Source organism: Trichoderma breve, chromosome 2 (genome assembly GCF_028502605.1).
Source record: "Trichoderma breve strain T069 chromosome 2, whole genome shotgun sequence".
In the NCBI taxonomy this organism is placed as follows: Eukaryota; Fungi; Ascomycota; class Sordariomycetes; order Hypocreales; family Hypocreaceae; genus Trichoderma; species Trichoderma breve.
In genome coordinates, this window is record NC_079233.1 from 3556016 (window position 1) to 3580819 (window position 24804).

General features: G+C 51.0%; 8 protein-coding genes across 8 annotated transcripts; 5 read left to right on the forward strand and 3 right to left on the reverse strand.

The window, feature by feature from the left end:
• Nucleotides 1-1163: 1163 nt before the first annotated feature.
• Nucleotides 1164-2860, reverse strand: T069G_03283 (glycosyl hydrolases family 2 domain-containing protein; the record flags this gene model as incomplete). Its single annotated transcript, XM_056170493.1, has 2 exons — nt 1164-1177; nt 1234-2860. The coding sequence occupies 2 exons, from the start codon at nt 2858-2860 to the stop codon at nt 1164-1166; spliced, it is 1641 nt and encodes a 546-aa protein (XP_056031385.1).
• A 939-nt stretch (nt 2861-3799) lies between these two features.
• T069G_03284 (ras family domain-containing protein) lies at nt 3800-5022 on the reverse strand (the record flags this gene model as incomplete). The annotated part of the gene is made up of 4 exons (XM_056170494.1): nt 3800-4549; nt 4623-4752; nt 4824-4888; nt 4960-5022. 4 exons carry the CDS (start codon nt 5020-5022, stop codon nt 3800-3802), a joined length of 1008 nt encoding a protein of 335 aa, XP_056031386.1.
• An 814-nt stretch (nt 5023-5836) lies between these two features.
• T069G_03285 (short chain dehydrogenase domain-containing protein) lies at nt 5837-6739 on the forward strand (the record flags this gene model as incomplete). Its single annotated transcript, XM_056170495.1, has 3 exons — nt 5837-6133; nt 6191-6601; nt 6659-6739. The coding sequence occupies 3 exons, from the start codon at nt 5837-5839 to the stop codon at nt 6737-6739; spliced, it is 789 nt and encodes a 262-aa protein (XP_056031387.1).
• A 1362-nt stretch (nt 6740-8101) lies between these two features.
• T069G_03286 (d-isomer specific 2-hydroxyacid dehydrogenase, NAD binding domain-containing protein) lies at nt 8102-9248 on the forward strand (the record flags this gene model as incomplete). The annotated part of the gene is made up of 3 exons (XM_056170496.1): nt 8102-8294; nt 8362-8873; nt 8931-9248. The coding sequence occupies 3 exons, from the start codon at nt 8102-8104 to the stop codon at nt 9246-9248; spliced, it is 1023 nt and encodes a 340-aa protein (XP_056031388.1).
• A 2726-nt stretch (nt 9249-11974) lies between these two features.
• On the forward strand, nt 11975-13092 carry T069G_03287 (necrosis inducing protein (NPP1) domain-containing protein; the record flags this gene model as incomplete). The annotated part of the gene is made up of 5 exons (XM_056170497.1): nt 11975-12354; nt 12431-12463; nt 12519-12759; nt 12825-12900; nt 12977-13092. 5 exons carry the CDS (start codon nt 11975-11977, stop codon nt 13090-13092), a joined length of 846 nt encoding a protein of 281 aa, XP_056031389.1.
• Nucleotides 13093-14576: 1484 nt separating this feature from the next.
• T069G_03288 (fungal specific transcription factor domain-containing protein) lies at nt 14577-17141 on the forward strand (the record flags this gene model as incomplete). Its single annotated transcript, XM_056170498.1, has 9 exons — nt 14577-14639; nt 14753-14823; nt 14897-15290; nt 15360-15441; nt 15511-15648; nt 15805-15987; nt 16043-16361; nt 16419-16732; nt 16822-17141. The coding sequence occupies 9 exons, from the start codon at nt 14577-14579 to the stop codon at nt 17139-17141; spliced, it is 1884 nt and encodes a 627-aa protein (XP_056031390.1).
• A 3123-nt stretch (nt 17142-20264) lies between these two features.
• Nucleotides 20265-22037, forward strand: T069G_03289 (sugar transporter domain-containing protein; the record flags this gene model as incomplete). Its single annotated transcript, XM_056170499.1, has 3 exons — nt 20265-20331; nt 20464-20886; nt 20950-22037. The coding sequence occupies 3 exons, from the start codon at nt 20265-20267 to the stop codon at nt 22035-22037; spliced, it is 1578 nt and encodes a 525-aa protein (XP_056031391.1).
• Nucleotides 22038-22504: 467 nt separating this feature from the next.
• Nucleotides 22505-24159, reverse strand: T069G_03290 (sugar transporter domain-containing protein; the record flags this gene model as incomplete). The annotated part of the gene is made up of 2 exons (XM_056170500.1): nt 22505-23885; nt 23960-24159. 2 exons carry the CDS (start codon nt 24157-24159, stop codon nt 22505-22507), a joined length of 1581 nt encoding a protein of 526 aa, XP_056031392.1.
• Nucleotides 24160-24804: the final 645 nt, after the last annotated feature.

Consider the following 24804-nt stretch of genomic DNA (forward strand, 5'->3'; position numbering starts at 1 on the left):
CTGGATCTCGCTTCTTACAGATTTTAATCCCCGGCCAGCCTCATTGTCGGTAGATCCATGTCCAGCTTTCCCATTTACGGAAAAGTGTTTAGTTATTCGTCGCTCTATCTGCCATGAGTCCAAAATAGTCATAACTGTACGAGCCACTCACAGATACTCGTGACGGCGTGGAGACAGCAGAAAAGTCCGACAAAGTGCGGTTCATCCATTAAATCGCGGCGATAATCATATTCATTACGGTGCTCGTCAATACATGTAGATTCATTAGGCTATAGTACCAACAACTAGGAGCAATGGTCTAGCTGCGCATTCCTAGATACCTCGTCGAAATCACCGTGCTGTTGGAAGCGCCCGTCACACGCACTGTAACCTCCTCCCCTGGAACGAGATCAATCAGGTTATCGTCAAACTTGACCGCTTCGTCTTCGCTCTCTAAAGCGACACCCTTGACTGGCTTGTCTGAACTTAACGTGACCAGGCTGCCGTCTTCGGAGAGCTTCGCCTGCAAGCTCTCAGGCTGTTGTAAGCGCACATGCTTCAGTGGCTGCGGCCAGTCGACATATCGAGCAAGCAACTTGCCATTCTGGTACACATATGCAGCAACAACAGTGCGACCCTCTAGGCCGGCATTAGGAGTCTTGACTGGAACATCTATGACCGTCAACTCAGTGGCCTGGTTGCCGGGCAGTGACTGTGACGATGCAATAGTCTCACTGTAGACTTGCTCGGCGGTCTCCGCATCCCATGCCTTGACAACGCAATCGATCTTGACATCTTCGAGTGTAAAGTTGGAAGCCCAAATCTCAAGCTTAGTACTGACGTCAATGTCGACTCTTGTATACTTGTTCTTAGGATGGCGGTGTTCCACTCGCTTGATTCCGACCGTGAAGGGATTAAGCTCTCTCTTCACGGTGTAGTAGGCAAGCTTCGGTCGCAGGTAGTAATCAACGATGGCCCACGAAGTAACAGGCCAGCAGTCGTTCAGCTGCCACAAGAGAGCTCCACTGGTGTACTCTCGCCCGGGGCCTTTCCACTCGCGACGCCAGAGTCGGAATGCCGATGACAAGCACTCTGCCTGAACCAACTGAGTCGCGTAGACATATTGTTCCAGTGGGCTTGTTGTGAATGTAATGTTCTCTGCGAGGTAAAGGGCAATGCGGCGCTCATGTCCGTCTGCCTTGTTGTGGAAATCCACAATATCCGACTGTGGGTGTCGTTCGGGATCATCTTTACCCTTGGGCAAGAGGGCATCAATGGTTCGAATAGAAGGGAAAGCCTCCATGCCAAATTCTGAGACAAACCTTCCTCCCAGCTTATCAAAGTCTTGGTATCTTGCTTGGGTTCCATGCCACACGTTCCATTGATGAATGTCTCCCACAGTTGGATCCGAAGATGTCTTGCCGCCCCAAGGACTTCCATAGTGGTAGAACGTCTCTGGTACCAGGTCATTGCACACCTCTGAGAGTAGGTGCTCGTAGATGTAACGGGCCGGGAAATCTGACTTGAGCCAGCTTTGAGGATCCTTGTCTTCAACCTTGTAGATGAGTCCTTCGCTCTCCTGGAATTGGTAATCTTCGTTATTGCCAGCGTAAATGACAATACTAGGGTGGTGTCGCATGATTTTGACATTCTCCCTAGCTTCCCTTTCGATGGATTGCAGCATCTCTGGGTTAGTGGGATAGTTTCCGCAGGCAAACAGAAAGTCAACCCAGACCAGGATACCTTGTTCGTCACAAGCATCAAGCAGATGCTCATCCTCGTAAATACCACCTCCCCAGATACGGATCATGGATTGATTGCCTTCGACCATGAGCTTGATCCAGTTCTGGTACTTTTCTTTGGTGATTCGTGGAGTGAAGTTGTCAGCCGGAATCCAGCAGCTGCCTCCGCAGAATATCGGAGTATTGTTCACTTTGAAAAAGAAGGATGTTCCTGGCTGATCTTTGAGTGGCTTCTGGACCAGTTCCACCTTTCGAAGGCCTATCTTCTTTGATGCAACGTCCACTTCATCATCACCATCTAGCAGCGTCGCCGTGGCTTTGTACAGCGGCTGCTTTCCATATCTGACGGGATACCACAGCTCCGGGTTGCTAATGTTGAAAGTAGCCTCAGCAGCCCCTTCTTTTGTGACATCCACCGTTTCGCTTAGAGCGGTGTCGTTCAGTGACAAGTTAAACCGCACCTTGGACGCCTTTCCCTCAGTTGTCGCGTGGAGCACAACTTTGGCGCTGTCCAGAGAGTTATCCACCGTGACGGTTGCATATAAATCAGCCACACGAGATTCGTAGATCTCGAGGTTGATGGGCTTCCAGGGCCCGCACGTCAACAGCGTTGGACCCCAATCCCAACCCCAGTGATACTGCGCTTTCCGGACTCCCAGTCTGGAGTAATCTCCATTCCAGGTGCCCCATTTGTGACTGGGAATCTTCTCAACTCTCTCCCATCCTCTCAAATATGCGCTATCAAAGGTGATGACGAGTTGGTTGTCTGTCTCGTTGAGAAGTGCAGTGACGTCCACCCGCTCAGGGATAAACATGTTGTCAGTTTCGAGAATCTTTTTGTCGTTGAGAAGCACCTCGGCAAAGGTATCCAACCCATCAAAGGCGAGGATGGCTTTTTCATTGCTGGCAATCTTGGGAGTCTTGAACGAGGTGCGGTACTGCCAAGCCCTCACCTCTCCCACCCATTGCACATCCAATTCATTTTTTCCGATGAATGGATCGGGAATGAGTTTGTGATGCAAGAGATCGAGATGGACATTTGTAGGGAACTGGGAAACAGGCAGAAACGAAGCTTCCTCTACATCTGTTCGTCCAAACTGCCAGCCCTCATTGATGGGGATGATGGTTCGGGGCGCCATTGCGGGGGAGTTGGGCAGCAAAGTCAGCTGATGGCAGTAACTCAAACTCGACTCTGCAACGACGGAAAAGTCGTCAAATTTGAGAAAAGAAAATAATTTGAAGAAGAAAAGGAATGAAGAGAAAAGAAAAAGGAAATTCGTTGTAAGTAACAAGAGTCAATCGATACTTTATACTTGGTCTCCAGACTTATAGACACTCCGTCGCGGAACGTCGCTCTCCGCACCTTGAAGGGGCAAGGCGGGGGTTGTTGGGGCGATGCAAATGGATGCAGAAGGATGGACGATTATTCGGAACATGCGAACTGCTGCAGGCAATTAATCACATATTAACACGCTCCAGGGCTAACTACTGCGCTGTACTCCATCCGGCATAAGATTGCTGCAGAGTGACTCCGATTATGTGTCCAGTGATACCCGATGAGCGTCTTGTATGTATGTACCTTATATATGATGCACAGTTGGGCACTGACAATACAATACAACACAACACAATACATCATAAGCAGAAGCAAAGTACAGCAACGGCTATATTCGCAAAGAAATCAAGCAATTATTTCACCTTTTCAGTAACGATACTAGACAATAAGAAAAGAGCTCAAGGAAATTTGACAGAGTACAAGTAAAAATGAAGAAGCAACAGAAAAAAAAAAGCAAGAGAATAGTCGGGGCCAACTCAAGAGGCCGGCTTCAAAACTTCTATACTGCTCCCCAAACGCCAATATTGCTTGCTGTCATTGGATCTCTCAAAGCTCATTTCTGCATAACAAAATAAAAAAAAAAAAACAACAGGGCTGGTTATGCGTATTATCCTTCAGCGGTTTCCTCCCATTTTGTCGTGCGCGCATATAGAACTGGACATGGCTGAGCTTATAAAGTGTGAAAAGGAACGAAGAAAAGAAAAGAAGCAAACAAAAAGGTCGCAAGTCATGGGCATCTTCATCAACAGCATCCTCGGTTCCTCCGACGGCTGCTCAGCGTAAAGACTTCTTCCCATTCCCGCAGATTCCAGTTCTGGGTTCGGCCTTTTCCTCTTCTGCGCCTCCGTGGGCCGCTGAGGCTCTCGTCCAACGTGCCACCGGTGATGGAGCTTTTAATGCTGCCTCCATCGCTGGCCGTGTTCCATCCACCACCGTCTCCGTATTGAATGCCGCTCATCGGGTCGTCTGGATCAATTTCGCCCAGCTCAATCTTGGTCAAGATCATCCTGGCCAGTCGGTTGAAAATCTCATCCACGCCTTCGCCATTAAGCGCGCTTGCTTCCGTCACGACGGGAATGCCCACGGTGCTAGCCCACCGGCTCGCCTCCGCAGATGATATCTCACGACCCTCTGGCGCCTCCGTAGCTCTCTGTTGCGTGCCGGCTCCAATGGAGCCGGCATGGTCCTTGTAGGAAGATGAAGCCCCGCCGTTGACGCCTGCCGTCATAGTCGCTACAGAGCCCACGCTGCTGGGAGTCGGAGGAGGCAAGCTTGTATCAATGAGGTTCTCAGAAGCCAAGTCCAACTTGTTTCCCACCAGCATGACGCTCAGATGAGGAGACGCTAGCGCCCGCGCATCGTTAAGAAACGGTTGTAGCCCTCGGAAGGATAAGTGCGATGCGATGTCGTAAACCAAGATTGCGCCGGCCGCTCCTCGATAGTACGACCTCGAAACCGATCGAAACCGCTCGGTGCCTGCTGTATCCCATAGCTATCAAGAGAAAAAATTGATTGTATCAGCACATGTTCGGGCCCCTGCAATAGATGACGGGGGGTTGGTATACTTGGAGTTTTATCCGCTTTCGTCTCGCCCCGCTCCCGACTTTGATGATTTTCGTTGCAAACTCGACGCCGATGGTCTGTGACGACAGTACTCGCCATTCGTTCTTGACAAATCGATGAAGCAGACATGACCTGTGTGCAGCGAATCTCGTTGTTAGCTATCGTCAACCTGCAGAAACTGCGGCGTCTGTGGTGCCACTTACTTCCCCGAGCCACTGGGTCCCAGCAATATAATCTTGGCCAAGTAGTCATACATGCTTCCGAGTTCCTATTCCAGTGTTGTCTCAGTACAGCTCGTCATACCAGCCTCGTCCTGGGCTCCGTCTTGAGCTTCCTCACCTGTTCGGGGCGGGCTGTTCCAGTGCTGGATTCGCTCGCCCCGGACGACCGCCTGGGTCTCATCATGGGGCGCAAGTCTCGACGGGCGAATGCAAGTTATAAAAGAAGGGCGGAAGTATCGTCACTGTCCTTGTCGATGATGCAGCGGTAGAGGCCCGAGGGTGCCGGGTGTCGTCAGAGTGAAACACAGAGATAAGAAAAGATATCGTTGCGAGATTCTGGATGTGTGATGTCGCTTCGGGTCACCAAAGTGGCTTGGTATGCAGGGATGGTGTCACTGTGCTTTCAGCGCACGGGCCCTCTGAATGGCCGCACCCGTAGTGCGAAGACGGCGCCAACCCCCACTGAACCTGAGCCTGAATGAACTGAACCGCCCACTGCCTATCGCTGGCCGCAGCCCAATGACTAAGCTACCGCTGGGCATGAATACCTATGAACCTGAATGGAGTCGAACCCACTCCGGGACCGTCATGTGGCTCATATACGGTGTACAACATCAAATGACTTGTGATTCTTGCAAAGGACAAGTTGGGCTAGAAAAAGTGATTGATGAGATTATCGTTTGAGAGCCTCAGGCCAACTTTCTGAATTATTCCCATTGCTGCTATATCTTGGGAATCGTTAAAAGGTGTAGCACTGTAGACTACAATCTAACTCGACGCTGTTAGTGCTGAGGAGCACCTGAAAATGGCAATTGAACTGGAGCTTCGAGCCTCGGCACAGCGTATTGGTTTCACAAATACGGTCGCCCTGGATGACTAGCAATATGACATATTATTCACAGATGTAAACATCTCGCATCGCATCTTACTTTCTCTCTCCTTTATAACGAGACACCATTGATATCAGTTCAATTCATCTACAATCCATCACCGCCATGAAGATCCAAGACCGCACCTTCATCATCTCTGGCGGCGCATCCGGCCTCGGCAAGAGCTCCGCCATCGAAATCATCAAGGCTGGCGGCTATGTCTCTGTCCTCGACTTGTCCGACGAAGAAGACGGCCAGCAGTTGGAAAAGGAGCTGGGCCCGTCCGCAAAGTTCTTCCACTGCAATGTGACTGAGACCGAGAGCATCGCAAAGGCCATCCAGGGCACCGTGGACTGGGTGAAGCAGACAGGAAAGCCTTTGGGCGGTGTCATCCCAGGAGCAGGCATTGGCCTTCCAGCAGCTGTAGGATTTTATATTGTCACATACCATGAATCGGCTATTTTGCTAAAGAAGACGCAGATCCTTAACCGCAAGGGCCAGGCTCTGAACATGGACGACGTCGACTTTGTCCTGAGCGTCAACTTTAGAGGCGTGATTGACCTCGTCCGACAAGCCGCAGTCCATATCGCCAAGGTCGATCCCGAGGGCCCTGACGGAGAGCGCGGCGTCGTCATCTTGGTCAGCAGCTCGAGTGCCTTCGATGGTCAGTACGGCCAGGTTGCCTATGCGGCTACCAAAGGAGCCGTCGCATCAATGGCGTTGCCCATGTCTCGCGATCTGGCGAGCTGGGGCATCCGCGTCGTTGCCATCGCCCCCAGCCTATTCAACACGAATTTGACGGCTGGCATGAGCGACAGAGTTCGGAAAGCCATAGAAGACACGTTTGTGTTTCCGAACCGAGCCGGCAATCCGCCCGACTTTTCCATTTTGGTGAGTGCATCAATGTTTAGGTTAAACTTTGGCAGAGATTAACGTGCATCCGCGTAGGTCAAGCACATTATTGAGAATCCCATGTTGAACGGAACCGTCATTCGATTGGATGGAGCGTCGAGACTGAGCAAATTGTAAATATTTGTGGTCAACATTTGATGTATGGGGTTTTGTGATTCTGCCCATCTGAGCCGATAGGTTGCCAGTGAAGGTGGTGTAATTATTACATGTACACGTATTCTGTAATATCAATGCAGTATAAACATAATGAACAAAGCATTTTAATTCATTACGTTTACCAGATATTCGTGTGCAAATGAATACATATAAATGCTACACTATCTACATCTATATAGGGGCTCCTTTCGTCAATCTCCATGCTCGTGTGCTCACATGAGCCCACCCCACCATGATAGTGATTGATGTGATTGCGCGCCACACACGCTTAACATTCCATTTTCATTTTCTCATCGAAACATCTAACCAACCCTCCTCTTATCTCAACAAGCCAGTTTGCATGTGCTTTTACCAACTATTATTCTCGATTGCATGATATAGATGACTTTCTAACATCTCTCAATATGACGCAAATCATCTCCCAATAATCAGCGCCTCGACGCCTTGGCTATCCGTAGCCCCCATGGGCTTCACTCTTCTCATCTGGACAATCATGCAGAGTGAATGGATGGCAGCCACAACAAACGCCAGACTCCATGGCTACAAGCCGTCGCAAATATTTCGATGGCATCTCATTCTGAGCCTCGTCTTTCAACATGTCCGCCTCTGCGCCATCATGAAACCAAAAGAGGCTCACGATAGAATCCTTATTCGCTTACAACAAGAATATTACCCCCTGCGCCAAACCCCGACACTGTGCTGTCTAGGAATCCAGGCTTTAGTCCTGGTCCGATATTTCTGGCTAGCTGCAAAGATGCTCTTCCTGGAGCTATATCTGCTGGATCTAGCCTTCTGGAAAATTCATCGCTATGCTCGGTGTAGGAACATTCTACCCCAATACACGAGGATTTTCTCTCCTGGATTTCACAGACTCGCCGTCTTAGCACCGCTCCCACCCTCCAGGTTTCGCTACTTGATGGCGAGAATTGTCGCGAGCATTTGGTATTGGTGGGCGAGCTTCCTCGGCGTTCCGCTGATGGCATGGATTATGTTCAACGCAGCCAAATCATAACACAATATAGGCTGTTCAAAAGTAAATACAGCCCAAACATGTTCTCATAATCATTTGCACACGAAGTATTTGCCGTCGAAGAAGCCGACTTCTTTTATCAGATGCGGAGAGACAGTACTAGCGTGAGGTCGGGAACTGTACGCGGATATAACGCTTACAAACCGGAAGGGTAAATGCAATGCAAAAGGCTGTATATGCAATGGTCTACTCCACTAACAGACAAAGCGATGTCGCAATCATATTTACAATCTTGCCAATCATTCGATCCTCTCTGATCTCTTAATCAAAATATCAGTTCAAATTTGCCCATCATGGCTGCCAAGCGACTCAAGATTGCCGTCTTAGACGACTACCAACATGCATCTGAGAAGCACTTTGCAAAGTTCAAGGATCAACATGAGATTGCTTACTTTCCAGACACTTTGCTACCATACAACGGCCCAGACACCCCGCAGTCGGTCAAGGATGAGTTGGTTAAGAGGCTTGAGCCCTTTAATGTCATAAGTATGTATAGCCTCATACGCGTTGATATTGAGAGGCAATGAGACATGGACTAAATGTGCCAATAAAGGTACTGTAAGAGAGCGGACGCCATTCCCTGCAGAACTGGTGAATCGACTGCCCAATCTGCAGCTTCTCATGACACAAGCTCGCCGCAACTTGTCATTGGATCTCGATGCATTCAAAGCGCGGGGCATCCCCGTCGCCACGGCAATTCACGTTCATGCCACTGGGGAGAATGCCGTCGAGAGTACCGTTGAGCATATCGTGACCACGATCCTAGCACTCGCAAGGAACATTGCCGCAGACGACGCTGCAATGAAAGCGGGCCTGTGGCAGACCGGCCTTTGCACTTCCCTGTCCGGAAAGACTCTGGGTATCATCGGGCTTGGCCGTCTGGGCGGTGCCGCAGCTCGCATCCTTCACGTTGGTTTCGGCATGAAGGTCATAGCCTGGAGCCAGAACCTCACTCAGGAGGCTGCCGATGAGCAAGCCAAGCACTTCAACTTGCCTGTCACAACCTCCACCGGAGAAAAGACTTTCAAGGCCGTCAGCCGCGAGGAGCTCTTCAGAACCTCTGATGTAGTTAGTCTGAACTATGTGCTCTCGGACCGCACCCGAGGATTCATTACATCCAAGGACTTTGACATGATGAAGCCATCGGCCTTCTTCCACAACACGTCGAGAGGCCCGCTCGTCAACGAACAGGACCTACTCAACACCCTCAAGGCCGGCAAGATTCGCGGCGCCGCGCTCGATGTCTTTTGGCAGGAGCCTCTTCCTGTGGACAGCGAGTGGAGGAGCTCTGAATGGGGTAAGAATGGTCGGAGTCACTTGTTAGTCACGCCGCATACTGGCTACGTTGAAGAGACGGCCATCAACGGCTTCTATGAGCAGGCGACTAGGGATTTGCAAACCTGGATTGACGGCAAGGAGCTGCCCCTGAGGCTTGTATGATATAGTTATCATGATCTTGCTCGTAGAAGTCATGGTAAATATGATATGAGGGGATGCAGTCATATATAAATCCATAAAGTCAACAATTATGTCCATCTATAAGATTGCTCAAAAAAAGCAATGATTGCTCGATCCGCTCCCCCCCCTCTTTTATATCATATTGCAGCGATTACCTATACAAGAATAAAATACAACTTGCCCGCTGTCACCAAAAATGCATGCTCTCGACACGAATGACGTGAGAAACATTCATTGTCAAAATCTCTAGGAAAAATTACCAAATTCGCTCCGGAATGGCACCCTAAGCACCCTTGAGCTAAGTGGACTGGCATATGCACTCGTACGAGCCTACATGTAACCTTGAACGGGACCACACTAGCACAGACACGCCCACGGCATATCTACATAATCGAGTAGACAGACTTGATAGGAGACATAACTAATGTCACTGCTCAAACTATTGAAATTTTGGGTGAGCTATCGGCATGTCGTTGCACCTCGCCGTGTTTCACCTCATTCATCTGTCCAATAAAGTTAGGAGTTTAGCTCGAGGCTTATTATAAGCATAGAGCATTGACCTGCAATCTTCTCCGTTTCACGGGAGAGGCTTTTCCGTCTGATTCAGCACCATCTATCTAGTATTTTCGGCTCAAACCGATAGGCTATGGTGGCTTAGCTGTCACAGATGTCTTACCATCTACACAGAGTGCATGTATGGTACCATCATGACTCGATAATGCGCGGACTAGGTTGACTTGAAGAAACCCCTGTCTGTGTCGAATCAGAACCCCAGCCATTTGCATTTGAGATGTCGAAAATATGCCTCAGTTTCTGTTGAGTCGCATCAAATGGCATGTGAAATAGATACACAAGCACAGAAACTATCATGTACCACAAATTGTATGTTACATCCAATGGAAGCATATGAGAGCTTGGAGATTGTAGAGATGCGTCGGTGAATAAAAGCATCACCCCCAACAAACCCTAGCCTCCTTTGTAAGCGTGCAAGGATATTCCCTTTGATCTGTGGATCTCATCGCTTAGAGCCCGCACCAAGGCCTTGTGTTTTGATGTCATCTCGATTTTTTTCCTCCTCCATTGCGGCCGTCGGCAAGCTCCAAGACATGCATCATGGCCAATCCTGTATGGCCTACTCAGCACCTGGGCGCGGTTTATTTGCAAGCGCTCAGAGGCAATTCCACTGCCATGCGCAATTCCTTGTCCAGAACATCTGCGACGGACGTCTGTTATCCTATGGCGAGGCCACGAGGTTTAAATAGCTGCATTTGAAAAGCTTCCTTGAACCATTTGGACACCGAAGCCACGAGGCCGGAGATGGGTTTAGCACATGCCGGATGCAATGCCCATCACAAACTGGAATAGCAGTGTGGCTAAAGAATAAACAACCATGGTTTCTTGCTTAATGCTTATCGGGAATGTTTCCAAGATAGGCATATCCGTTTTCCCACTTCGGGAGCTAGAGCACACCTGCTTTTCCGTCATCTTCACCTCTTTTTCTTCTTCTTCTTGTCTTTAGGGTGACAATACGAGATCTTTGGTTCATTGCAAAAGCGTTTCCGGTGTAGTTCGCATCGCTAGAGCCAGGAGCCGAGTAATTCAATGTCCTCAAGACAATCTGATGGGTGGAAAAGCGGACGGTAAATGCACATTGGTCAGCTGAAGGTTTCGTTGACAGCACGCTTCTAGTGCTAGCGGCCCTTGGGATCAAAATAAGTGCATCGCTGATCACTTGGCGACTAATTGCGGCCTTGTGAATAGATCCAAGTCAACGTTGAGGCTATGTAGTTACGGTGTGTACAAGGTCTCACAACGCCAAGTCATACCGCTCCATGATATGCGACTGCACGGGCATTTGCTCGGCATCAAGTGCGCGAAAGGGCAGATGAGCCCCCCAAGTCATTCATCTGCCGAGGCAGGCAAATACAGTCAAAATGTTCATCGGAATCTCTCTCCTGATCACCGCCGAGAATCCGATGACATTCTAGCGTTACCATGCTCACATTCTAAATACTACCTGCAGTTTACACATGCACTTTGTATCGGGTCTTTGCAAATCTCAAGACGGACACAAGAATGCATCTCCACGAATGATTGCAACTCTCCACCTCCCCGCGAGTTTCCACCCATCCTAATTTGGCACTTGGATTGAAGGCGCCCCATTGCTCTAGCCAGGGGCTAAACGTTGCCTGCATGAATGATGTGACGGCCTAATGTGACTCTGTAAGCACTCGACTCAGCGTCAGCCGCGCTTCGCCCTCCCAGACCTGCCAAATTGTATCAACCTCCAAGCGCCAATGGCTAGACCGTCCACAAGGCGTCCTCGGTCGAACAAGCCCAAAAGGGGGTACGGAGTACTCGGCCGATGAGGCTACGGAGGGGGTCTGCCCGATTGGTGCTCAGCCGATTAGTGAATTGGCGACATCCGTTGTTGAATGGAATAGGCAGGTCGACGCAGAAGCATACTACAGAGACACGGGTTGGCCTGCTACCGATGGCTCCATCACAAGCCTTTTTGCTGATCGCAATGGAGCACGCAGGGACCCAAGGGAGGACGCAAGGGATGTACGTAAATGGGGACAAAGATTATAGTATATAATAGAGCTGCCATCCCTTCTGCTGTCTCGCCCTTTTTTCTCGTCTCGCCACCCTCCAGCCTCAAATCCTCACCAGATATCACCTTACTATCTGTTGCCCAGTGAATCAAGATGAAGACCGCCATCAAGACCCTCCTCGCCGGAACCGGCCTGGCCTCCCTGGCCTCCGCCGTCACTCCCGTCTCCGATTCCGACATGAACAACCTGCTCAATGCCGGAGGTGTCGAGCTCGCCATGAGGGCCCAGCCCATGTGGTTCTTCGGCCAGGCCATGAACCAGCCTCCTTGCATTCCCACCTTTGCCACCACCCCCAGCGGCGGACAGACTCCCTCTGCTCCCCTTTGCGACTATCCCAACGTTGGCTGCAGCTGCCGTACCCCCGGCGTTGGCATCACGAACCCCTCGCCTTCATTCCCCACCTACTACTCCTACCAGAAGTGTACCGACACCACCATCCGAATTCAGTACTCCCTGTTCTACGAGAAGGATGGGTAAGTTTTGGGCTTCTTTTAAACTGATTCTAATATCGTCTATGATAGTTCATGATACTGACCAAGTCCGTTTTAGTACCAACCCCCAGGGCATTTTGGGCCACCCTTAGTGAGTAACTCTCCAACTTCGATTTGACAATGTTCACATCACTAACACCATCCAGCGACTGGGAGCGTGTCATTGTTGAGTGGGCCAAGGGCTCAGACTCAAACTGGACCCCCAGCAAACTTCTTCTGTCCCAGCACTCTGGCTATGACACCCTGAACTGGAGCGATATCCAGAACACCTTCAACACTGCCGATGGCACCCTTCAGCGTGGTGGTGACAACGGCCGCCAGAACCTTGACCACCCCAAGGTCTACATTGCTTGGAGCAAGCACGCCAACTACGACGACCGCAACACTGTAAGTTGAAAAACAACTCGTCCAACTATAGCATTTGACGCTTTTTCTAACTGTTTGACACGCAGGGTTGGAACGACCCTCTGTCTCAGCTTGACAACAACGCCTTCCGAAGCCAGGACTGGTGGTACTTCCCCGTTGCCAGTAAGTATCAGACACCCAGAATCTTGAAACAAGCAAGATTCTTCTGGTTTAAATACAGATCGCTAACGATTCGCAGCCGACTACCTCCGTGCCGACGGCTCAACTGCTCTTGGCCAGCAGCTCGGCAGCCTCAACTGGGGCGACGCTTCTTCCAACCCTCTTTCCGTCCACAACAGCCTCTGCTCTCAGTAAATTAGAGGAAAGGAGAATATAATATCATAATGTATATAAAAATTACGGCCTGGAAATGAAAAGTGAATTGATGACAACAAAGAATTGAGTAGCTTTGCCCGTGCCTTTTTGTGATGTATAGCATAGCATGTGATTTGGGGGCCGAAGGATCCGTGTCTTAGCCAATAGTGTCAGCCGATCATTCCATTCCAGGTCATTGCACCCTTTCTGTGTGCATGGCAATTGGTCACTCGCTTAAGCCGTCTGCCATCTTAGCTTGCATCCTCGAGACCAGTAGCTTTTTGCTATCTAAGACATGAATGATACAATCAGCCTTATAACCCGTCACATCGCAACCAACGGCATTGACAGCCCCACAGTCCGGCCCGGCCCGGCACCCCAGGTACCAACATACCTGTACCAACAATATACGGATAATTGATACAAAGGTTAATGAGTGAAGAGGCTTCGATCTAATATGCCATCAAAAGAACGGACGGCTGCTGTGAATAATTGACAAGATTAATATGGAATTGGAGCTGCCAGCACGATGAGCTACCCTGCATGACCATTGCATTTACTGATGACGTTATACAAGCCTGAAGTACGAAGTGATCTTACCTACCTCCTAGAGTAGATTCCGGACGGCACCAAGGCCTAATTGATGTATACCATGGCTACCTCTAAAAACCCTATCCTCAATTATCATTTATTGCTACAATACAGAATGTGACTTTATATAAATATGTGTATGTTGTTGTAAATAAAGAGCTCACTCGTATTCGGCATTGACAAAAGATGCTTGTTTGGGCCGTAGCTCTCGGCCAATGCCGACGATGCAGCTACGGAGCGGGTATCCCCGATTACTCATCGCCTCAACTCCGAAAATGGGCGCCATTTTGCTCCGTAACGCTCCGGCTTGTGAAGGCTGGTCGCCGACGTTGGGAAATCCGGCATTTGTCAGGCCCAACCGACAAAAAGCGCAACCTGAACTGCCTCTTATGTACTAACATTGCATGTACCAAAGGAGAGGCGCCCGCCGCCAATTACTAGAAGTAGGCCAGTCACTTGGTAGCCCCAGCGTTTTGCCTGCGCGGGTGCATGTACCGAGTTTTTGAGTTTCGACAGCCAAGCAGTGCTGGCTGAGTCACCTGATCAGCACCAACGATGCTCAATGCCCAGCAAATTTCGCACGGCAATTGTCTCACTGCATCACCACGTACCGGATTCAAGCATCTTGGCATCTGGATCAGGAACACGCGGCAAGCGGCAATTTCACTAATGCCCAGCTCACCAATCAGACATACAGCTGTGGCTTTTCCATCGTTGGCCATCCCGGCATAGGGAGCGGGGATCAAATTGCATGAGACGCGGGGCAGTGCTTTGAGCTTAGACCTGCGAGCCAAGCACAGACACAGGCACAGGCACAGGGTTCTTTTCTCGCCAGCAATTGTTCAGTCTCTTTTTCCTCAGCCCGCCGGAGTTCGAGGTGTCTCCAGCCCGCCATGTCGTCGGCAAAGGCCACCAAGAAGAGCGCGTTCTCCTGCGAGCCGTGTCGCAGGCGCAAGGTGAGCTTGAAGCTTTGGCTTGTAGCGTTGCTGTCTCTAGCCTCTGCTGCAAGATGCGTGCTGAGACGAGAGATTGGTCCAGTGTCCAGAGCTGACTTTGCTGGTGGCGTTAGGTCAAGTGCGGCGGCGAACAGCCCATGTGCCAACGCTGCGCTGCTCGTAACGATGAATGCGTGTATAAACTGTGTGACTTACCTGAGACTCTTCTCTTACTTCTGGTGGCTCTATCCCTTGTGGCTGACTGACCCGTTCTGCAGGAACCCGACGCTGTCGTATACGCAGAGGCTGGAAGACCGCATTAAGGATCTGGAGGAACAGCTTGCAAAGGCGACGGCAGCAACACCACCGGCGGCGGCCAGCGACAGCAAATCTCCCGCGTCAAGTCACTCAAGCCCATCGGCTCAGCAAGACCCCCGGCAGCAGATTGACGACAGCATAGCCCGAAGTTTCCGAGGACTCAAGATAGACGACAAGGGCGGCATCACCTACCATGGAACGACCAGCTTCTTCAACCTCCCCAGTGATCACAGCTCTGCCGCCGTGGCAGTCGACTTACACGCCTCTGCTACCGAAGTCGAAACTCAACGGAGAGAGCGCCTTGTCTCAAACGCATGGCAGCAACGTGTCTTGGAGGAGCATTCTGGAATTCCCGTACGTGTGATGATATGGTGTGCTCGCTATTTGATAGCATTAGTTCTCATGATTTTTTTCTCTTTGCAGGAACCGTTCCAAACACTTCTCAATGTCCACTGGTGCTGGATACAACCCCTCTTCAACTTCATCTACCGACCTGCCTTTACTCGTACGCACCCTTGTAGTTCCTTTTCGTTCTTTCTATTTTTTCTTCCTGTGATATTTACGAGTTTTGTAGGCGATATGCAATCCCTGGGTCCATATTACTCCCATACGCTCCTCAACGCTGTTCTCTCACATTCAATCCGATGGGCAAAGAGCGATCCAAATACAAAGCGCATTCTGGATGAGTCGTACGACGGAGGTGCTGTGTTTGGTAAGCACGCACGCAGCATGCTGTTTGACGAACTGAGCAGGGGTGTTTGCACGATCCCGACTGTCCAAACCCTGTTGCTCTTAAGCGCACAAGAGTGTAGTCTTGGAAACACAACCCAAGCTTGGACATATAGCGGTTTGGCATTCCGACTGATAGACCACCTGGGAATACATGTCGACGGAGAACGGTATCCTGGCTCGGTCCATTTCAGCGACGAAGAAGTGGAAATCCGACATCGAGTCTTTTGGTCGTGCTATTTCTGGGACAAAATCATCAGTCTCTATCTCGGTCGTTCACCATCGTTAAAGCACACTACCGTATCTCCACCTCAGATCATGTGTAAGTCGCTCATGTTGATGCTTGACCGCTGCCTGCTAACATCTGTTGTTGTTAGTCGATGACTCTGCTGAGAACGAGCTGTGGGTTCCGTTTGGCGCACCTCCACTTCAAACTGCACCTTGGAAGTATCCACCATCCACCGCTCACTCAGCCTCGTGCTTCCTGAGCATGTGTCGGCTATCAGTCATCTTCAACGAGATCTTGATTCACATGTACGACCCACTCATGCAGAATACGGAATCCGAAGTGCAGGAGTGCTTGATTGCCCAAGAGCCGGCTTTGCAGCAATGGTGGGACGAGTTGGCCCCGTATCTGAAGCTGGAGCCCATGGCCTTGCCCAATCTGGCCCCACCATCTCATATTGTCACCACAAAGTAAGTCTTGGCTGGTCCCAATCGCCGATTCCGTAGAGGTCGTTAACCGTCGGATAGTTGTCTCTATCATACGTTTAAGATCCTTCTTTACCGCCCGATGCTCACTCGCAGAAAACTGGAAGATGACGTTGCGTCACATAAGCGCTACCTTGTCGAATGTGTAACCTCCGCCACCGCCATCATAGCCATCTTTGATCTTTTTTGCCGAACGTTCACGATGAACTACTGTGTGCTGTCGCTGGCGTACAGTGTCTACATTGCTTCATCAATATTCTTACTCCAGGTCCAAGCGGCCCCAGATGATGGGCAAGCCCTTGAGCGCCTAAACTACTGTATCGAAGCTTTGAAGCAAGTCAGGACGTTTAGCCCTGGTAAGTCACAGACCTAGGCATACCTTTCCCTTGTTCTGCTTCCTTTCTATCCTGGATGTCTGAGTCAAACCTGTTCTGACCCATCCCAGTCATCGGAAGCGCCATAAACCTATTGAACAAGGAGCTTTCAGCGGTCGGTATCTCGTTAGACGTGCAAGACCACTACCAACCACCCCCACCTCCTGCTGCCACCGAATTTCCTCAAGGAAGTCCAGTGTATCAGGCTACAGAGGTGCCCTCTTCGCAACCGCAGGCTGCTCATCCGCTATTTCATGTTCCTTCAACTCACAGCTACGGTACCCATACCATGTCCATGGATCCAGGAATCTTTGAGGCAATGTCATCTTTAGAGCCACTCAGCGTCAGAGTCGGTGCTCTTCCCAATACCGATCCGCAAAATCCATTTTAGCCGCCCTCATTCGCCAGGTCTACCGGCCTGTCGTCTTATCTTCGTCCTAGGAAAAACATCTTCAGAAAGTAGTCGAACCGGTTTAAAGAATTAGCTCTCATCGTAGCTCGACATAAAACAAGAGCCAGACCGTGCCACTGTAGACGGCCACGGCTGCTCAGCCCATATCTTAGGGGATAGCTTGGTATGATCTTCGTCATGTATCCATGGCGTCTATCTCGTGCGCGGCCTCGTCCGGGGCGTCGGTTCGAACGTCGAGCTGATGTCTCATTATAGGACTGTAGCCATTAGACAGAACAAAAGAAAAAACAATATTCATCACACATTCGCAGCTCTGTTGTCCACGTGGCCTAGTTCGAATCACAGCCCCGTCCGTTATCGTGTGCCAGTGGAAGCTTCGTATCGCAAGTTGAAGTGCTTCAAAGGGAGGTGAGTGGAAGAGAGATTTACATTGTGACCAGAGGCCCTTACCTATATATATATCGAATCCAGATCGGGGAATGTTTGCGGGGCGGCATCCCTGGCCATCAATCGTTCGGTGACGCTCTGGATGGAGTCTATCTGTCCACAAGAAGCAGAGATAATACTACAATCTGGCAGCAGAACGGAAGTTGGCCGAAAGCCTACGGGTAATGGCTCTATTAACCCAATCCCGGCTCTCGGCATCAATGCGTGAAAAGAGTACATGTTCCGTAATACGTCGGTTGCGGGGTCTCTGAAGGGATGTCTACATATAGTACTGATTACATGCGAGCAATACTCCGCGTTAGGTATGCTGGAAACTGCCAGTACCGCCAGAACGGTGCCATCCACATGGATACAGTGTTTATTTCTACGTTGACAACAGGCGAACATTCTCTTAACTGACATGGACTCTATGCTGTTCGGATACTGTGGTCCTTTGCGGCATTGGGCGCATGTTGCAACTCCCGACGCCTCTATCTGCATGTTTCAGCCAAAGAGTTTATTCTTTAGGCGAACAATGGAATCATTTGCGCTGGATAGGAACCTTCACTCCGCTCAGAGTGAGACAAAGGACCCACAGATATGCAGCTATCATCGAGAAGAAGATAGAGAGATTCCTCTATGAAAGCATACGACCAATGGTTTTTGACGATGGAAAGCCACCATTGACTGATCACTTCCCTGCTCACGGAAGCGCGGAGGATCGAATGGATGACCATCAATGCTACCTACTAAATCAGCTAGCCGACATTAACCCAAAACGAATCATTTCGCTTTTATTCGTGGAATTATTCATGAATGAAGCCATTCGCGCTGGTAGCGGACGAGGTGTGGTACTCGTTTGCTCGTATACAGATGAGGATGAAAATGGGCTTTGCAGAAACTTTTCCTCTCCGCGGTGAGATGACGAATTGGTGAAGAACAGGCTGTTGACGGATGAATTCCAGATAAATCCCCATTGGTATGGATAAGAACGGAGCACACACACAAAGACCGCAGTTTTGGGTCGGCTTTTACCCACCGCCCCTTAATAATGTCATCGATGACGAGTGCTGACCTTGGAATGGTTGTTAGGTATCTCCTCTTATTGGGACCAACGACGAAACGTACAACTTCCTTTTGCAGAGCAAGAACGGATACCTCTCCACAATCAATTTTGAGAATGCTACTAGCCAGAGGACCCATTACATTCGATACGAAGTACGATACAGTTATCATCTGAGCACGAGAGGAAGTCGGGGATAAAAGAGGAACCAGGGCGGCCTTTATGATGCTGGATATTACGGAATATTCGTATATACTCCGTACAGCACGGCGATTGGCAGGGAGCACAAATCGGCATATACTTGTGCAACTTCCCGAAGCATCTACTCGGTCCAATGATGAGTGATATTCTCACAATGAGGAGATCTGACCCAAGGGGGTGCCCCGCAAGGGGGTCATTCTACAAAACTAGATCCATGGCGCGTCCTCTGGAGTGATGCTTCTTCTGGCGCGAGACTTACGCAAACTGGCAATGACGGGGTCGACGGGAGCAGCCGCATTGGTCCGTTGGGATGGCCCAGATGGCGGGCACACGATCGGGGCTTTGTCATGAGTTCCAGCGTCTTATGTATGCTGTACTCGTACATCATGGAGCCTCACAGCTGCTGTGGGACTCGAGAGCTTGGAGCTTTGGGCTCTTCGGATCGGAAGTTGGCCGATGGTCCCCCACACGGATTCGCATGCAACGGGCACATGAACTACCGTGAGCTCCATCTCCGCCTATACAAGGGGCGCACAGCGCGTCCATTGCCGTGCAACACCATGGCTCTGGGTTGGTGATGTTTTTCTGAGCTTCACTTCGCTTTCTGGATATGTATCTTGGGATGAGGCTTGGTCGCCCAAACAGGCGCCAATTCCTTTGGCTCGACGCTGCAAGGACCTTCTTTGGGCCTCAGGCAACACGGGGCATTTCTCAATTGGGTCTGGGCTGGAGCCGGTGTCATAGAGGGTTAAATATCGGCTAAAACTCTCTGGTACCGAGTACCTGAAACAGCTCGTAATCTAGACGCCTCTTTCTGGTACATCTACCGCCCGAATGAGCTCTACATAGACCTCGGTCTACCAGAACGGGAGCGGGGTCGCAAGCCCATGGCCAGTGAGAAACGAATCCGAGTTGGGAAGCGGTTGGTTAGCTGGTTCGGCGCCGAACCCTTTTCATCGCGACAATGCTTCGTTTCTCCCGTCTTTGGTGACCGGGCAATTCGCATCCTGGGGCCGTGATCGTTGAATTTGGCCGAGGCGAGACGAAACATCCAGCCGGGCTCGAACCTGCAGGGAGACACGGAACGCAATCCATCAAAAAGTGTCCACCTCGAGAGCCACTCGGCTCCGTTGCCATCACCTCCGATCCTACGCGTTAGCGGCGTGCACCAAGTGCCGGCAGAAGCACAACGGAAAGCGGCTGAAGGTTGCGCGATCCGCTGCAGGGCGGGCATTTGATGGCAGCAAATCGACAGATAACCCCCATAGCGGCTGCAAGAGGGTGAATGCGAAACGATTTGGGGGCGGTTGGTTTTGATATTCGGACACGTTCCGTCGGGCCAGCCTTAACACTGGGGCGAAGTTGGATCTGCGGAGGGTCGCCGGGAACGAATCGCCAACAGCCGGCCGATCATGGCTGGACCCAATCTCTTTTTTATCTTGACCGTTATCATCATTGCCAGCGGGTCTATTCCTAAAGGTGAGATATATCTTTTCCATTGATAAAAATCGGCTGTGGTTTCTTTTGCGTCTTTTCTTGTCCTCTAGCGCCATCCCCCCTATTCGCTGGGCTGTGTCAAAAAAAAAAAAAACCGCTGACCTGTTGTTCAAGGCTACGATGAAGGCGGATTTGCTGCAGTGGCAGACATGCCATCCTTCCTACATGATCTAGGCCTAATAGGACGACAGTGGGAGGGTAGGAGGCACGAGCTCATCGCGAGAAAAGCCAACATAACGTCGTTTGGCGTCCTCGGCGCGGCGTTTGGTGCCATCATCGCCTTGGCCATTACAGATAAGCTCGGACGCCTGCGGACGTGGCAGACCTTTATGGCTGTTTGGATGACTGGCTTCTTCATCACCACCTTTTCATCTGGAATAATGGGGCTGTTGCTATTCTCGCGGCTGTTTTCTGGCGTTGGTGCCGGTGGCCTCACGGTCGTAGCACCCCTTTATCTCACGGAGATTGCTCGATCTAAGTCTCGAGGGATGGTAGTGTCGGTATATATGGTGCTGCTGCTATCTTTCCTCATGTTCGGTTGGTCACTCAAGAATTCCATCCAAGTTAATTATGCATTCGTCTGACATGACATGTTTACAGGGTTCTTCATCAGCTATGGAGCCAGAAAGTCTCTATCCCCATCCAGGGAGCAATATCGCGTTGTGCTATGCGTGCCTTTGATTCCCGGAGGCATTGCCCTGTTCTTTTCGTCTTTTCTCAAGGACACTCCTCGCTGGCTTGCATCCAAGGGCCGCAACGATGAGGCCCTCATCGTATTGTCCAGACTGCGAGGAGCGCCTCCTGATGACCCGGCCGTCAAAAAAGAATATGCCGAGATCCTTGAGCAGACACGGGACGCGAAGCAACGTCTATCCGACACCACGACGTGGCAGCTTGTAAAAGAAGTTGCCACCATTCCCACCTATCGCAAGCGGTTTCTCTTGGGCCTTGCCATGCAGACAATTGCCCAGTGGACGGGTGGTAACGGAATTACGTACTACATCCCTATGATTTTTCGATATGCTGGTGTCCGCAGTGACAATATATCGTTGATCAACTCGGGCGCTTATGGAGCGCTCAAGCTCTTCTTCACCATGATTTTCACGTGGGGCCTCATCGACATCATTGGGAGGCGCATCTGCTTCATGAGCGGGCTGTTCCTACAGGGCGCCACACATGTATACATGGCTATATACATGGGCATTTGGATCGATTCCCAAAACAAATCTGCGTCTGATGCCGCCGTTGCATCTGTGTTCATCTATGCTGTTGGCTGGTCTATCGGACTGTGTACCATCCAGTACCTGTACGGCACTGAGATTTTGCCCACGCGGGTAAGAAGCGTCTGCTACGCAACCAATATGACGATACACTGGTTCTTCCAGTTTGCCGTCGTGCGTTCCACACCGGCCATGTTCGACGGTCTCAACATCTGGGGCGCGTACGTGTTCTGGGCATGCATTTGCTTCATCGGCCTTGTGGTCCTCGGCCTGTGGGCCCCTGAAACAAAGGGCGTCCCGATGGAGAGAATGGAGGAGCTGTTCTCCGGGCCGTGGTACATGGGGTGGAAGGCGAAGCTGGGCCCACGGAGCGATGCGGAAGAGAGATCGTTGGGCAGATCGCCGTCTGAGGATCTGGGCGGCAGTTCTGAAGCTGTGCAAGTGAATGCACAGACGAAATATCCATGATCTTGATTAGCCTTGATGTATTAATATTGTGCGCTGCTTTTTTTGTCTTTCTTTGGATTGTCTTGCTTATTTACAAAAAGCGTGCGTTGCGGGTATATATTCAACCTATGTAATCTGGCGTTGGCGTTGGATATTCGAAATACTTGGAAACAATGGTATATAGAAACCAAAAGACAGAGGAAACAAAATTGGTATTTCTGGTTATTTACCACACATTGACTTAATCACAACTAGTGCCACAAAGGCATTTCATTCTTCACAATGAGCAAGTGATGAGGATTGTCAAAAACAACAATGTTTTGTATTGTTACGCAGGGTATAGTAAAATGTCGGGAAAACCCAGATAGTCAACCCAACATGTCATCAATCATGGCCATAAAAAAGCATTCAAAAAAACAACAAAGCCGAAATCCCAACCAACATCTCCATCAATAAATTCCTTCCCTCAAAAAAGTAACGCACAGCTATTAGTAAGAAGACAGTTGGTAGCTGCCCATCTTCCTGGGCGGGACCTTTGCCTGGAACATGCGGTCAATCTCGTCAAAGGTGCGACCCTTGAGCTCAGGAACGTAGAACCAACTCCATGTGGTGGCGATGAGGGCCAGGCCACCAAAGATGAACCCGACCTTGCCCCGGAGGTTGGCCTCGTCGGGGTTGACCATGTAGGGGATGGCAAAATTGAAGATGATGCCCATGATGGCCTGGGTGGCCGTGGCAAGGGCAATGGTAGGAGCTCGGAGGGAGGTGCTGCTCGCCTCTCCCAGGATGGCAAAGGCCATGGCGCCGAGACCGATGTAGTAGAAGAAGGCGTAGACGACCGTGAGGGAGGCCTGCACCCACTTGGCGGCACCGGTGGGCACAACGTCCATGATGCCGATGAGGAAGAGGATGAGGGTCAGGATGCACATGCAGCCGACGAAGAGGCTACGGCGACCGAGCCGGTTCATGACGATCCAACTAACAATGTTACCACCCAATCCGCAGGCACTGACGCCGATGCCGAGGTTGAAGCTCTTTGACTGGGGGAGACCGGCCAGCTGGAAGAAGTAGGTGGAAAAGCCCATGACGAAGATGATACCGGTGAAGTGCTGGCATACGAAGACACCCATGCTGATGCAGGTTCGGACGAGGTTGGTTCCCTTGAAACACTGAATGAAGGAGCCCTGCTCAGAGTTGGAGGCTTCTTCCTCGGCAATGGTGGCCTCCAGGGTGGCGAGCTTTGCGTTGAGGTCGACGTCGGACCCGTAGAGGGCCCGGAGAGATTTGATGGCTTGATCACGCTTGCCAGCGCGGGCAAGATACCACGGCGTCTCGGGGGCAAAGGGGAGTAAGACGAAGAGGAAGAGGCAGAAGAAGAGCTGGATGGCAAACGGAGCACGGTAGGCCCACTTGTCGGTGCGCAAGCCAAAGCCCTTGATGGCGGCGTTGGACAGCAGCTGGCCGGAGCCGATGCCGAACTGCACGCCAGCAGTGGCGATACCACGGAAGGCAACAGGAGCGCACTCGGAGGCAGCAAGAGGCGACAGCGTCAGGTAGAATCCCAGACCGAAGCCGAGGATGAGCTTGGAGATAAGGAAGGCGGGCCTGATGGTAGAGAACATCTCGCCAAAGATACCTCCCGTGACGATGGCGATGCCGGCCAGCAGTGCGGCCTTGCGACCCCAGCGATCGGCGACCCAAGAGCAGGCAAATCCGCCAAAGAACTGGCCAACACCGCTGATGGTGTTGAAGGCGCTCAGCCAGTCGGCGGGGATAACATAGCCGTCTGTGTCATTGTACCAGTAGCCAAAGTCGCGGCGGAAGGGCTCAACGGAGAGCATGCCTCCGTTGACCTGAGCATCGAAACCCCTGGAAGAGATGTGTTAGTTGAATGAAGTTTAAATCATAAGCTGTATCCAGGGAAAGCTATTCTCAGAACTCACCAGCCAACTCCGGACATGGCCCAGTAAAAGGCCCAGAAGACCAGGGCGGGGTGGTTGACAAAAACCTCCTTGACGGTCAGCTCATGCTCCCTCTGGATGTCGACTCGCACGGTATCGTCCTTGGGGTTGATGTCGTCGACGCCGGAAATGTGCGCTTCCAGCGCTGCACCAGAGTGCTTTTCATCGTCAGAAGAGCCCATGATGGCGATGAAGCTTCCTCTTTTCTGTCTGTCGGTCTGTTCACCACCAAAGTCTGGAAATCTTGGGAGCAGCAGAGACTATGGGGCGGCTGACAGCTTGGCGAGAGCGACAAAGGCAATTGGGACAGAGGCGGCCCCGAGGTTCATATACTTGGCAAAGATTATGGTGTGAGGCGATTGCGGTCATCATTCGGCATGGGTTCAGAGTCTCAATCGATGGTGTTGATGCATCCCGTTTTGCACTGCAGCAAGTCCCTGTGGAGAGTTCGGACCGATTCTGTGATTGGTAGCGGCTAAAGGAGAAGAAGCACGAGTAGGGCCTAGGATGGACGCGGTTGGCCTAGAAGGCGGACGGGCATGAAGACAAAAAAGACTGTGTCGAATAGGGTTTGCAGCCTGGAGAAGTCCGGGGTACGGGTGGGATGCAGGGGAGGCAAAAGATGGGGAAGGGAAGAGGCCAGAAGCAGAAGCAGAAGCACAAAGAGGTTCTCACCAGCATAAACACAAACACCAGCACCAGTGGAGGGGCGACGCTCCCCGGCAGTTATGCGATAAGCAGCAAAGCCAACTTTACCTGTGTAAGACGACCGGCGTTGTGATGGCGCTGCTTATAAGACGCCATTGGCTGCTTCCCCTTGATGGGCG